The following is a 14,526-nucleotide window of genomic DNA, read 5'->3' as shown; positions in this document are numbered from 1 at the left end:
CATAGGGGTTGCATTTCTCACTTTAGACTTTTATTTAATGTTAAACAAAATAGTGAAATTCAGACTGCAAACATCCCAAATGTGAACCTCAGGACCAGGCTAAGATGAATCCGAAACTGGCGATTTTCAGGTTGCCTTAAGATACTCCCGAACTGTGGTTCAAAAAAATTCATGTTTTTCTTACATCCTGGTGCAGCTAACTTTGCCATTTATTTTAAAAATAAAATCATGCCCAGCTTCAATTGATGTTCTTGAAAAATTAATAGTTTAAATAACTCTTATATTTAAACAATGAAGTTTATCACTCAATTCTAGACGGCAAATTTATTAGTCGCCCCAAAACTTTCAACTTTTTCAACAGCTTATCTACTTTTGTAGGCAGAAAAGGTGAAAAATATTTACCTTTTCACATATTGTTGCAGAAGACAATGGTAGTGAAAGTTTTTGAGCTCTTGGGGGAAGTGCCTTTGATGCATCTTTCTTGGTCAATTCTTCTTCTGCAGGATTAACCAAGTCCTGATCTTTGGCAGCTTCATTCATAAAACAAATTTGAAGATTTCCACTTCCTTTTAAGCGATCAAAGTTACTGCCATTCTCCCTGTGCTGATTGAGTTTTTCAGAAATGTAATCTTCTGTGTCAGAGTCCATTGCCAATTTTCTTCGAATTTCTTCTCTGTCGTTCCTCCTCTAATTAAGTAAATAAAACAGATTAAAACAATAAAAAAATTTCTATAAGGTCTTTCTTTAAAATTTTAGACAGTCTATTTGTGTATTATTTATTATAATACATATATATCATTTTACAACATTATTTTATGCACAATTAATACAAAGTTTCATAATAAGTTTTACTATATTCATTATTTTTTTACTAACAGACATTTTCTTGAAACACTAGAGGTAAGTCGAAGCAAATTTATTATTCGCCAATTCTTTTTTTTCTTCTAGTTTTTAGTAACATGGTAAAAGGGGAAGGGGAGGAAGCGAAAGAAAAGAATTGTGTGTTATAGAAAGATTTCTTTTCTATTGAATTGAACTGCAAAGTATATTCAAAACGCAAAAAGTAATGGATGATTTTTAAACATTTATAACAATTTGAAATACATACTGTTACTGTAATGTTAATTATAATTTATACTAGGGCTGGGCGATGTAGGAATTTCTACATCGTGATGCATCGCCAACTTTACATTGCAATGTAGCAATGCATCATGATGTAAGGTTTTTTTATTTATTTTTCATTTTTTTAAAACTAAACTTGCTTGTTTAAGATAAACAAAATGTATACAAGGTAGAAAAATTATATATCATGCCGCACGAATTAACAGATTTTAGCACCAGAAAGAAATTTATTATATTATAAAGCAGTGCTAAAAACGCAAGTTAGAGGAAAATATGAAGACAAGTTTTGAGATTATAAAGAGCCTGTTTTTTTAATGCGAAAAGATGTAAGTAAACGGACGCAAAGTCATATATTCCATTCAAAAGCTCACATATTCTTGCACTGAAAAAGGTTCCTAGTAATCAGTAGCGGGAGAGGTCACCTGCAGCAGATGACACTCAAATATTTCATAGTTTAAAAAAATATAAATACTTTAATTCTGACAATTTCCACCAATATCTTAAATTATATTTAATCAAACAAATTTAACAAAAATAAAGTGCCCAATATTACAGGGAGAGGGGGAGGTTACATTACATCATCTAGGACAAATTTTGCATAAAATGGATTCGCAGCTTATGTCTTCAAACTTTTGATATACCACAAAAATAGAACTGAGTTATTTCTGAAAATTATATAAAATTCTTATTTACATAAAACATTTATAAAGCTTTTTTTTTTTTTTTTTTGGTTGGGGGAGGGGATGGAGGTGTCGGTGACAATTCAAGTTATTGACCCGTGTGACATCTGTGCTAGGAACTCCACTTCTTATAGCATCAAAATACATGTTACATTTTTTGTTGCTATTTTGCTCTTTAAATTTTGCTTGTGCTCTGGCAAGTGACTATATGATAAACTTACTAGTTCATCAACATATCTTTTGTATTTAACTAAGAACACATGTGCAATCCTTACATGTTTTGGGAGAAATGAAGGTCTAACTCTTTGCAACTTCATTGTAAAACCAGATTGGATTGACACACTGCGAATTAACATTAGTGTGAAAAAATTAGAGATTAAAATGGCAGCAACCTTGAACCGGTGTCTGTACATCGGAGCAGTACAGATGCATCGATTTAGAGAAAAAATCTACACTGGTTTTACGATGTAGGATGCACACTAGGGTGGTCATAAGGTACATGGGGAAAAACTTTTTTCAATTAATCTTTTGCGGCACCCCCCTAAAATGTGCCAATAGATTGGAAAATGTGATTTGGAAAGTTTCAAGTCATTTCGATGATATTAACACGTGCCGCAAAGAGGCTAAAGTTACAAAAAATAGCAATTTTTAGCAAAAAAATCGTAGTTTTTCATCTGTAAAACCAAAATTATTCATTCTAGAAACTTCGTAATGGTTTCATTTTATAGGGAATTTTATTCTCTTTAAGTCTAATTTCATTTAAATTCTTGTAAAAATTGATTGAACATTATTCAGGATTTTCCAATTCAGGTCGTAGCTAATATCCTCAAAATCGCTTTAAAAGAATGATTCATTAAAAAATAAATTGTATTAGTTCTTTTAGTTAATGGTTGTAACCCCCTTACAATGCTAATTAATCAGAGCGAAAACAGCAATATTATCAGAAATCTATGCACTGAAACCCCGTTACAACGAATACCGATACAACGAAATATATCCGATTTAACGAAAGAAATTTTCAGCCCTAATTTGATTTCCATTACGTTGCTTTAATTTCATTACTAGTAAAACCTCGTTACAACCTAAAGTTCCGGTAATTCGAAGTTCGTTGTAACAGGATTTCACTGTACAATAGTTATATCTCTAAAACAAACAACTGTGTGTAAAACTTTTGAAATTAGCTGTTAAGGGCTTTCGATCCCCTAGAGAAAGGTAAATTTACGATTCCCACAAAAGTGGTCTGTGTTCTTAGATGGGGACTTGTTAGGGCTTCTGCAGTGCAAAACTGTGTTTTGTGAGTACAGTTGTTACAGAAAAAGTTTTTGTATTTAGCAAATCTCTACCACATTTTAGAAGTTGGTTTAAATTAAAAGAAGATTTGATTTGCAAAATAGGTACGTCCACTAGTCCTCAACCATTATTTTTCAAGAATTTCAGGATGAATGGTATAGATAAGAAGCAATTATAGCAAATATAGAAGATTAAAAACAAAATAAGCAATCCTGGTGAAATTTCAAGCTTTCTTTTTGAGAAATAAAATCAGTAGCAGCCTAGGGATGAATACAAGCAATTCATTCATTTTTGTCTAACTTGTTTAGGGAGTCTTTCCCCAAACAACGTTACTTTTCAAGTACCTGGCGCCATTCAGCGCACCAGATGGATGACAAGGGCCATATGAGGTAGTGAGAAGCAAAGGGATGTAAGTGGACTTTTTAAAGTTCTTTATAAAATGCGTTTAGAGTTCAGATCCTAGGCTTTCATTTGAACTATTGTTTCTAAATCATGCTATATAACAGCCCCTACCAAAGCTACTAGTACCATCTCTTGCCCCTAAGCAGAATAGAGGTTCCCCTATCATTTGTAATGATTATCTCCAAAATTTTAATTCTGTCAATTTCATCCCTTTGCGTCTCACTGCCTCATATACTCTTTAAAAATATATCTTTTCATGGGTCAGCTTTCCTTAATCGATTTAGAGATAAATGTTATTAAAAATATTTGGTTGTTTATCATCGATATTTACAGAAAAGTATGGTTTATGTCTGCGATTCAGCTTTGGCCCCCAACCAAGATCTACAGTTAGTAAAATCCTTGGTTCAATACTAGACTATTTATGAAGATGATGTAGGCACAGAACTACATAAAATAATTAGCCATCTGTGGTCCTGAACTCAGAGAAGGTTGCATTTCACTTTTTTGATGATACTTTTAAAAAGTGAAAAAAAAAAAAAAAATAAGAAAGATCAAAACAAGGGAGGCTGCAAAATTAAAATCTGCAGTAGGAAATAATGAAGATTATTGTGATGATAGGGATACAAAAGCACAGCTCAATTTGAAAGAAGCTTAGTTTATTGGACAAAGAAGTAGATTTTTTCATTTCTCCTCCAACTATTTCGAGATTCAATTTTTTTTTAAAGATATTCGAAATCGATACAAAATTTTTAAATACTGATCTTGATGAATAGTGAAGAAACCAATATTATATTAAAACTAAAATGATAGTAAACAGTTTAAGGGTTGTCAATGTCCCAGCTGAAAGAGGTGTAAAACTAATTTCTAACTAACTTATTTCTATTACAAGTTTTGTCTGAATGCATGCACATTTTTCCACATTCATCAAAATCTACCATAATCGAAGCCATTACAACTTTAATTTGTCAATGAAAAGTAATAACATAATGATATATGTCTTTTCATTGTATCTCATTTAACAGTGTAAGTAATAAAATGAATTAGATTTTTTTTTCTTTTTTGTAGTTTAAACTCTTTGCTTTCTTTTCTAAACAGCTTAGTGGCTTTCTTTTCTAAACAGCTTTTCAATGGATAAATTAAAATCAACAAAGAGCAAATAAATGTAATTGAATATTGTAATGCTTTTAGGTCTTTGCATGAAAATTCCTTATTAAGAATATCTTCCATGACCTGACCTGAATAATGCCAAGAACCATTCTGTAACTTTTATTTTAAAAAAATGGATAAAACATCTCATCACGAGAATGAAATTTCCCATAAATTGAGACCAGAACGAAGTTTCTAGGATGAAAAGTTTTGGTTTTAAAGAGGAAAAACTACGATTTTTTGATAAAAATCGTTGTTTTTCGTAATTTTAGCCTCTCTGCGGCACGTGTTAATATTATCGAATTAGGCAGAAACTTTGCAAATCATGTTTTCTAGTCCATTGGCAGATTTTAGGGGGTGCCACGGAAGAAATTCGAAAATCGATTTTTTGTGACCACTCTAATGCACACCGGTTTTTGGGGATACATCTATGCATAACCCAGCCCAAATTTATACCTATTTGAATCAACAACTCATTACAGAAAAAGTAGAAAGAGGGTAGGACAACATTCATTCATATCACATTTGTTTACAACATTCTACATTCTAGTTAACAGCATGCTGGAGAAAAAGGGTCATTTAACTTTTTCTTCCAATGTAAGTACATACTTCTTTGGACAACTAATTACAGAAAACTTTGTCCAATGTGAAGGAGGTTGCGACCATCTACTCATGATGTAATTTTATTATTGCGTGTGTTTACACAAACATAAATTCCTTTTTTATTCTTTTTTAAAAAATATTTTTGGTTCAATCATAAAACATCGGCATTGATGAAACAAGAAACACAAAACATCAATGTTAAAAAAAAAACTTCGACCAATGAACATAAATAATAAAAATATTAATATTTTATCGAAATGCCATTAACACTAGTAGAAAGTCACAATAGCCTGTCAAAAAAAAAAAAAAAAAAAAAAAAAAATCAGCAAATTTTATCAAATGATATGAAAAATTTGGAAACAGGAACAGTTCTCTGAATTAAACTTTACAGTAACTTAAAAATTGTATAAAATGCTTGTCATGTATATATTTTGCTTTTAGTTGGGTTTAAAATTTAAAAAATATACAAAAGGAAACAATCATTTTTATCCTTAATGCTCAGTTTGTTAGTTATAATGTTACACTCAGGGCCAGATTTAGGGGAGGGCAGGCAGGGCTACTGCCCCGGGGCCTCCACAACAAAGGGGTCCTCACAATAAAATTTTTACAAAATATCCTAACTTTCACGGGTCAGCAAATTTTACGTTTTTTCTCCCCTATAAATTATAATAATATAAAAAAATAAATAGCAGTAACTTCAGGATGTATTTACTATTAAAGTGCTGATTGAAAATATCAGATACATACATATATATCAAAATATTCGGATATGTATCAAAGTATTGGATATTTTTGAATATATGATTATCTTTGATATCTGAATAATGGAGGTTCATTTCAACGAAAATAAAAATCGATTGCTACATTAAAGCTTTCTTTAAGTTAGCCATGCACAGTATGATAAAATTTACAAAGAGAAAAGTTACCTTCTCATTACCTGCGAAACGTTTTATGGTTCAGGAAATACAAACATAAAACAAAAAGGGAATCAGCAATATTAATAACATATATTTTACATTTAATTTAAAGCAACTGTGAAATTTTCTAGCAACTTCACTTATCTACTCGAGCAACATTTAGTGATACAAATGCCTAACCAATAAATCTCTTTTGGAACGCTTCCTCTGAACAACAAAAAAAAATTAAATTAATAGAATTATTCCACTGATACATTTTTTATTTATCGTTTGCCAAATTTAACTTTCATTTTTTCAATCAATCTTATTTTCAAACTAATGTAATAGTAATAAATCCTTCTTTTCTACGGGATGCATTACCAATGCTTGAGAAATAATGCCGAGAGCGATTGTTTTAGGACAGGAGTATGACACTTTTTTTAGGACAGGAGTAAGACAAGTTTTATACAATTTGTTTGTTATGTAGGCCCAGGATTATATTTAAGGTAAATAATGTTATTTTTCTATTCTAATCTCTTAATTCAACCACACACTAGGTATAAAGTTTAAATTTTTCGTTTATTTAAAACAGAAATACTGTCCAGGAGTTTCATACCCTATTCTTGAACTTCAAAATTTTAATGAGAACAGCAGACAAATCATACTAACAAAATACTCAAGGAATCCAACAAAATGGTGATAATAAACAGTTTTATAGGACAGCAGATTAAAAATTCTCTTTTTTTATCTATAACAATTGAACTCATTCCTAGGGCAGGAGAATGACATGAAAACTTGGGGACCAAGTTCAAAGCGATGTACCTTGATGATTTTAATAATTAAATTTATTTAAAGAATGCTATTTTACACCTTTAAATACGCTTAATTTCGTACTACAAATTGAATTTGTGGAATGTTGATATAAAATTTTTAAATACGAGGTCTGATCAAAAAGTTCCAGGACTTTCTCAATAATTCTTTATTAAAATTTTTTAACAATTATTCTAACTTATCACCTTCAAAGTACTACCCTCTGGAGGAAATACACTTCTCCCACCGGTGTTTCCACTGTCCCATGCACCTGGAAAACTCTTCTTCGGGGATGCTGTTGAGCTGCTCCCGCGTTTTTTCTTTAATCTCTTCTATCGTCTGAAATCGCTGTCCTTTCATCGGGTACTTCAGCTTGGGGAACAGCCAGAAGTTGCAGGGGGCCAGATCAGGTGAATAGGGGGGGCTGGGGAAGGGTTGTCATGTTGTTTTTGGCCAAAAAATCGCGGATGAGGAGGGCGGTGTGACAGGGCGCGTTGTCATGGTGGAGAAACCACTTGCCTGTCACCCACAATTCAGGCCTCTTCTGCCTAATTTTTTGATGCAAAGTTCTCAGGGTGTCAAGGTAGCGAAATCTGTTGACTGTTTCACCTTGTGCGAGGAATTCATGATGGATCACACCTTTCGAATCAAAGAAAACAGTGATCATCACTTTGACGTTCGATCTCACCTGACGAGCTTTTTTGGGTTTTGGTGAGCCTTTTGACTACCACTTGGACGACTTCACCTTCGTTTCCACGTCGTAGCCATAAACCCAACTCTTGTCACCTGTGATGATGGTTTTCAAAAAGTTTTCGTCAGAACTGGCCATTTGCAAGAGCTCCTGACAAACCTCCAGGCGGTGCGCTTTTTGATCCTCTGTCATCAGACGTGGAACGAATTTGGCTGCAACCCTTCTCATCTCCAATTTTTTGGTCAGGATCTCCTGACATGACCCAAATGAGATGTGGCACTCCTCTGCCATCTCTTGAATCGTTAAACGTCGATTGGAACGCACTAGGGCATTCACTTTGGCCACTTGAGCATCGTCAGTTGAAGTTGAAGGCCTTCCTGAACGAGGGTCATCTGTTGTTGAAGTTCTGCCTTCCTTGAACCGTTTGAACCACTCATGACACCATGAACGACTCATCACTTCATCACAGAAAGCGTCCTGAAGCATTTGGAAAGTTTCCACGAATGATTTGCCCAATTTCACGCAAAATTTGACGCAAACGCGCTGCTCTACTTTCCTGTCCATTACGAAAATGCTAGAAACGAAGAAGTGGCTTCAGTAAAACAGCTGTAACTTCCGTTTGGAGAAGGTTATCAATATTATGAAATAACAGCTGTGCTCGGGAAGACTTACTCTAAACAATGCTGTTAACCGGAAGTCTTTAGCACTCTCTGTTCCCGCGCAATTTCAAAAGTCCTGGAACTTTTTGATCAGACCTCGTAATTTGAGTCCATTTGAAAAACGGATGGTGACACGCCAAAAGTGTGACTTTCTGAGTATTAAAAAATTTTTTTCCAAAAAACTAAATGAGTTATTGTTATAATAAGAGTAGAATAACATCAGATAAGTTATTTCTTAACTATTAAAAAAATGAAAACACTTTCTGGGTTAAACAGAAAATTTTTATGTTAGGCTACAAGGACATAATATTGTTAGAATTTTGGAGAATCACCCATATGCAATATACCAGACTGCCCGGTTACCATCCCTAAACCAGAACGTACTGCAAAATACCCATGCTATGCACTCAATTCACGAGTTGAACTGCACCATGATGCGGATGCTTGCTGTTGAGATAAATTTATTTTATTTACCAGGTTGTGGACCCTCTCAGCTTCAATGAGATGACATCTGCCTCCAGCTTGGTTATTCACTATTTCAGACTGAAGAGTTCTAATAAGAACAAAACTGCAGTCTCCGGATCTGATAACCGGGCTGTCTGCTATATTACATAAGTATGCTCAATTTAATCATTTACTGTTATTAAACAACATGTTATTTGGTTGAGCATGACGACCAAGGGCATATCTAGCTACCCAGTGTAACTCCCAGATTGAAATACGAGAAAGAGCAAGACATGTAGACAGATGGGACAAAACGATATCTTTCAACAGATTACATAAAGAGCAAAGAGAGTCAAGAGTGGCATTGATTGGATGGAGGAGATTGCAGAGATAGTTATGGCCAGATAGAACACAGAAATAGTAACATCTTTGTTTCTTGGCTATTTGGATACTTCCAGAATCTGTCTACACCATTCAGAAGAGATAAAATGGATGGAGTGAAGACTTTCCTTCATGAATTAAAGACCCCAAGTCACGTGATAGCAACGCATTGGAAGAAATCAGGTTTCTTTTCCTAGTTTCATGCAAAACATGTCAACCATTTGCCGTTGTTAAATCACATAACTTAGGGTCTTTGCCACAGCTAATGATTGGACTTGTTCCCTGCATTTACTAATTCCTGCACTAAGGTCTTTTTCAGTTTATTATTATTTCTGCTTTCAAGTCCTTGAAAGAGGAAGTTCCTGAAAGCTTTCCCAACAGTTAGCCTTGTTTAATATAGTGTAAAAAAACTAATATTTGGTGCATTTAGTTAATAAAAATAATGCTTTATTATTTTTTTTAATTTCAATGTTAGATGCCATGGAATTTCCCTAAGTGTTATTCACCCTTGCCCAAATTTTAACATCAGAAAAGTTGTCCCAAAATTTTCACCATTAAAGTGGTGGCACATGGCTACATGTAAATTAATACTGCTGCAGAGGATCTCAATGAAATACATTTCTCATTAGTATTTTGTCAAAAGTAAATTGTATAGTAACAATAGACTGAAAAATAACAGAATACTAATATGGCTAAAATGTTAATTTATGTGCACAATAAAATACCACAGGATTTCATTCAACATTTATGAACTCATTTGTACACTGTACTTAGTATATTTAAAGAATTTTATTTGATAAAGATTCAAACCTGTCCATCTTCAGAGTAATCAAAGATGTCATCATCATCTTCAATAGTTAATATTCCGAATTCTTTATCGCACTCAAAACAAGAATCAATTTCAATATCATCAGATGAATTATAATCCTTCAAGAAGCTTAATTCACCACAGTCGGGTTTATTTATGACATTATTGCTTTTAAAGATATTGTTTTCTTGTCGAAAATTCGACAAGAAACTTCTACCCGCTGTGTTAAACTTCTGAAATGCATCCCCAACTTTATTTTTCCAGATGTCCATTTCCTGAACAAAATTTTTAACTTTCTAAAAGTTAATTGAAATAGCTAAGAGAGATATGACAACTAAATATATGAACTGTCTAAAAGAGCCTCCGAAAAAAATAATAACATAGCGAAGTGAAGCATGTAACCACTGAAAATACTCTGACAGCGAATTCCCGAATTCCAATTTTGTTTATCTTTTTTATATGCGATGCGAAAATGAAACGGAAACCGTGACTATGAGAATTGTAGTTAAAGTCTTGATTAAGGTAATAATAAACTCTGGCGCACTCATTCTCAAACACGGAGCTATTGTAGAATTATTCAGAAAGTATAATAACAACATAATATTGCTATGTAATGTTTATATAACATTTCTATATATGTTAATACCTGAACACACTTACAAGATTTGAACAGACTAACGCTTCTGCATGAAAGTAGAGTTATATCTTCCCAGAATGAAAACAGGGACTCTTGTTCGGATTGATTCAAGCGGAACTGACTTGTACCGGCCGGCATTCTTTTGTTTACGTTGTTCCTTCTCGCAGTTTTGCAGGATATTAATTAATGAGTATTCAAAAAGTAAAAAAAACTGTTTTACACGGAGCTTATGATCTAGGGAAAATGACAATGACATCGTATATGCTGCTAGAAGCTAGAGCATCACCACCCTAGAGACTCTAGTGTAGTGGTGGCTAGAGTCCCTATAATGTTTTGATATAGGGACTCTAGTACATGCAACCAGGCGCGGATCCAAAGGGGGGGCAATGGGGGCAATTGCCCCTCCCTGGGAAAATCAAGGGCGCCAGTAGGAAATCGAATATTTAAATACCAAAAAGAAAGAACGAAAGATAGTTGGAAATTGTATTTGTCTCATTCACCCAGTTCTTAGCCTGTATGACGTGGGGCGCTTCCGTGCCTCTCTAGGGGGGGGGGGGCAATATCCGCCAGTTATAAGCTTTCTTTCTGAATTTGGTAGGAAAATTTTGGAATTGGGTACAAAAGGAAGACATTTGGAAAATTTATTTGGTTCATTCACCAGTTCCCAATGTTAGGGGAGTAGGGCACGTCCCCCGGGGCGCAATATCCGCAAAAAATGAGTTTTCCTTCTAAATATAGGGGTGGGGGAGTTTTGGAATTAGAACAAAAGAAATAAATGTACTTAGAAAATTTATTTGTCTCATTTACCGATTCTAAACCAATATCAAGTAGGGCGCTTCCACGCCCCTCTAGGGGCGTAATATTCGTAACTTAAAAACATTCCCTCCAAATTTAGGGAGAAAGTTTTGAAATTGGGTACAGAAGAAAGACATTCAGAAAAGTTATTTGATTCATTCACCAGTTCTCAATCTGTGGGGAGCGGGCGCGTTCCCCTAGAAGGCGTAATATCCGTAACTAACGAGTTTTCTTTGAAATTTAGGGAGGAAGTTTTGGAATTAAGTACAAAAGAAAGAAAAATACTTGGAAAATTTATGTGTCTCATTCATCGGTTCTCAACCTGCGGGAAGCGGGCCGCTTCTGCGCCCCTCTAGGAGGCGCACTATTCGCAACTTATAAGTTTTGGCTCTACATTTAGGGGGAAAGTTTTGGAATTTGGTACAAAAGAAAGACATTTGGAAAATTTATTTGGTTCATTTACCGATTCTCAATCTGTGGGGCGCCCGCGCCCCTTAGGGGCGCAATATCTGCATTTTATGAGTGTCCCTCTAAATTTAGGGAAGTTTTGAAACTGGGTGCAAAAGAAAGACTTTTTTTTTTTTTTTAACTTCATTAACCGTTCCTCAGCCAGTGCGGAGAGGGGCGCAATATCATGAGAATTACCCGTTCTCAACAGCGGATACAGAAATTTTTCAAGTGAGGAGCAATTGATTTTAATCATTCAACCTTTACTACGTATCCTGGTTACATGTTAATAACACAGGTTTAGGTCTTCAATTCTGAAACATTTCCGCTTGAGATCTCTCACCCCCCCCCCCTTTCCCGATTATTATCGAAGATCATCTAAAATTGCGTTTTTTAACATTCAGTAATAAAAAAAACTGCGGGGGAGCCTTTATCTTCCTATCATCATCCAAGAGCGTCAAAAATTCCATCAGTGACTTCAATTTCTAAAAATTTCCGGGAGAGAGTTCAGAATTTCATTTCTTCGTTTATCGTTAAAGCTGGCTTGCGATTGTGTTTTTCATTTATGATTTTAGTTTTCAAAAATGTCCGAGGGAAGGGGCGAACCTTTCCCCTCTCTGCCATCACCGAAGATCGTCAAAAATTGCGTTTTTGAAACTTCAATTTCGAAAAATGTTCGGGAGTAAGTTCCAAATCCAAACAATTCCACTAACGCCTAACATCATCAAAGAGATACTACAATTACGTCTTTAGAATTTTATTTTCGACAAAATTTCCAAGGGAGAGTCTCCTAACCTTTCTTTGCGAAGCATCATCGAAGATCGTCTGAAATTGAATTTCATAAAACTTTTTTCAAAAAAATACACATAAATCTCATTCTTTCCTTCAACATTACAAAAGATAGTTTACAATTGCGTTTTTATGACTTAAGTTTTGAAAAATATCTAGAAATAGGGGGTTTGGAGGTGAAAACACTCCTCAGAGCCATTGGTTTTAACATAAATGCCAATTCTAGTACAGTAGTTTATGCACATGAAAGGGCTGTTTTGAGCAAAAAACCACCTTTAAAAGGTATTTTAGATCAAAAAATCCACTTCATCAAAAAACCTCTCCCAAGGGTATTTTTGATTAAAAAAGTCCCTCCAGAAAATATTTTTCATCGAAAAACCTCCTCCAGAAGGTATTTCTGGCTGCGCTAGTGCAGTTTTTACATTCTTCTTATGTGGTGCAACCAGAGGATGGGTCCACAGGACCCGTATCTACCCCAGAATGCCGAGTTGATTTTTTTTTTCTTAAAAAGTATTCTTTCTTACTGAAAGGAAGAAAAGAACATGTCTCAGGGAAAGAAAAGTTATTTTATCAAGGAAAAGAAATGTTAGGAAAAAACCTTAATTATTTAAAAAAGAAACCTTTAAATTAAAAACTTTTAACAGTTGCAGATTCTTGGTCAGCTAATTTGTTCCACCTCCCTTCTGAAAACAAGAATACTGTGCGTGAAGCTCCCCCCCCCCCCCATCGAAAATTATTACAGGTAGTCTCAAATTTTGTGTCCTGGTCTTTAATTTTGCAGAGATTATTCAGGAGGAAGAGCTCCCGAACACCCCGTCATCTAACAACACCGAAGATCGTCCAAGTAGCGATTTTGAATCTTCAATTTCGAAAAATTACCAGGCCCTTAACCTTATCAAATATACCTACAAAAATGCCTACAACCGCATTTTTAAGAGTTCAATTTTGAAAAATTCCTGGGGAGTGACCCTTAAAATCCGTCCCTCTAATATCAATAAAGAATAACAAAAATTGTGTTTTAAAAGCTACAATTTTGCTAGTTTTAAGGGGTTGAACCTTTGAATTTTTCTCTCTAACATCATTGAAGAAAATCTAAAAACCTTTGTTTTAAGGACATCAATTTCGAAAAACATCCAGATAAGAGTCCCCCCTGGAACTCCCCCTCTCCTTAATATCTTCAGATTGTCAAAAATTTCGTTTTTGGAGCTTCAATTTTGAAACATTGGCTGGGGGTGATAAATCGACTCAAAAAATCGGTATTCTAGTAGTTCAATAATTCTTGGCATTCTAGGACTTTTTTACCGTTTGATAATAGCCTATTTGCATCGGTGACATTTCTTAAACCACAGTTCTTTCTTTAACATCCACAAGTGCAGTCTATAATCACGTTTTTAAGCCATAAATTTCAAAAAACTTCTGGGGAGGGCCCCGAACATTTGCTTCCTTTAACATTACCAAAGATCATCTCCTAGTTTTGACTTCCCAACGGTCCTGTTAGTTTTTGTATGTGTGTTATATATTACATATTTACTATCTGTCTGGGGGAATTTTTTAAGTGCTCCCCCCTTTTAAACGAAAAAGAAAAATTATTTTCAAGTTGTGCACCTGCTCTTCTTGGAACTTCTGATGGAATGCAATTGCGTTTTTAAGACTACAATTTTGAATTATTTTTGAAGAATCCCCACCCTCCTTCCGCTAACTTCATCGAAGATCGACTGAATTTGCGTTTATGGCAGGTGGACAATCCCTCAAATTATCACCCTATCGCCTCTCCCTTGCATCCGTGCTTGCATTTTTGCATTTTGTTATTTAAGGCTATACTAAAACAATTGATTCCACTGAAAACGTTATGCGTATCAATTACTTTTATTGCAATAACAAATCACAATACCTTGTTCTAAGTTTTTTTTTTGGGGGGGGGGGGGG

General features: G+C 34.5%; 1 protein-coding gene across 2 annotated transcripts in view; it reads right to left on the bottom strand.

The window, feature by feature from the left end:
- Positions 1-14,526, bottom strand: part of LOC129234124 (bromodomain-containing protein DDB_G0270170-like) — a 65,047-nt gene that overhangs the window by 13,427 nt on the left and 37,094 nt on the right. For both annotated transcript variants that reach the window (XM_054868014.1, XM_054868015.1), the window contains exon 5: positions 403-687. In XM_054868014.1, coding sequence (XP_054723989.1) covers positions 403-687 — 285 coding nt within the window. The remainder of the gene's footprint in view (positions 1-402; positions 688-14,526) is intronic.

This window comes from Uloborus diversus, chromosome 1 (assembly GCF_026930045.1).
Source record: "Uloborus diversus isolate 005 chromosome 1, Udiv.v.3.1, whole genome shotgun sequence".
Taxonomy (NCBI): domain Eukaryota; kingdom Metazoa; phylum Arthropoda; class Arachnida; order Araneae; family Uloboridae; genus Uloborus; species Uloborus diversus.
This window is presented reverse-complemented; position numbering and strand designations above follow the sequence as displayed.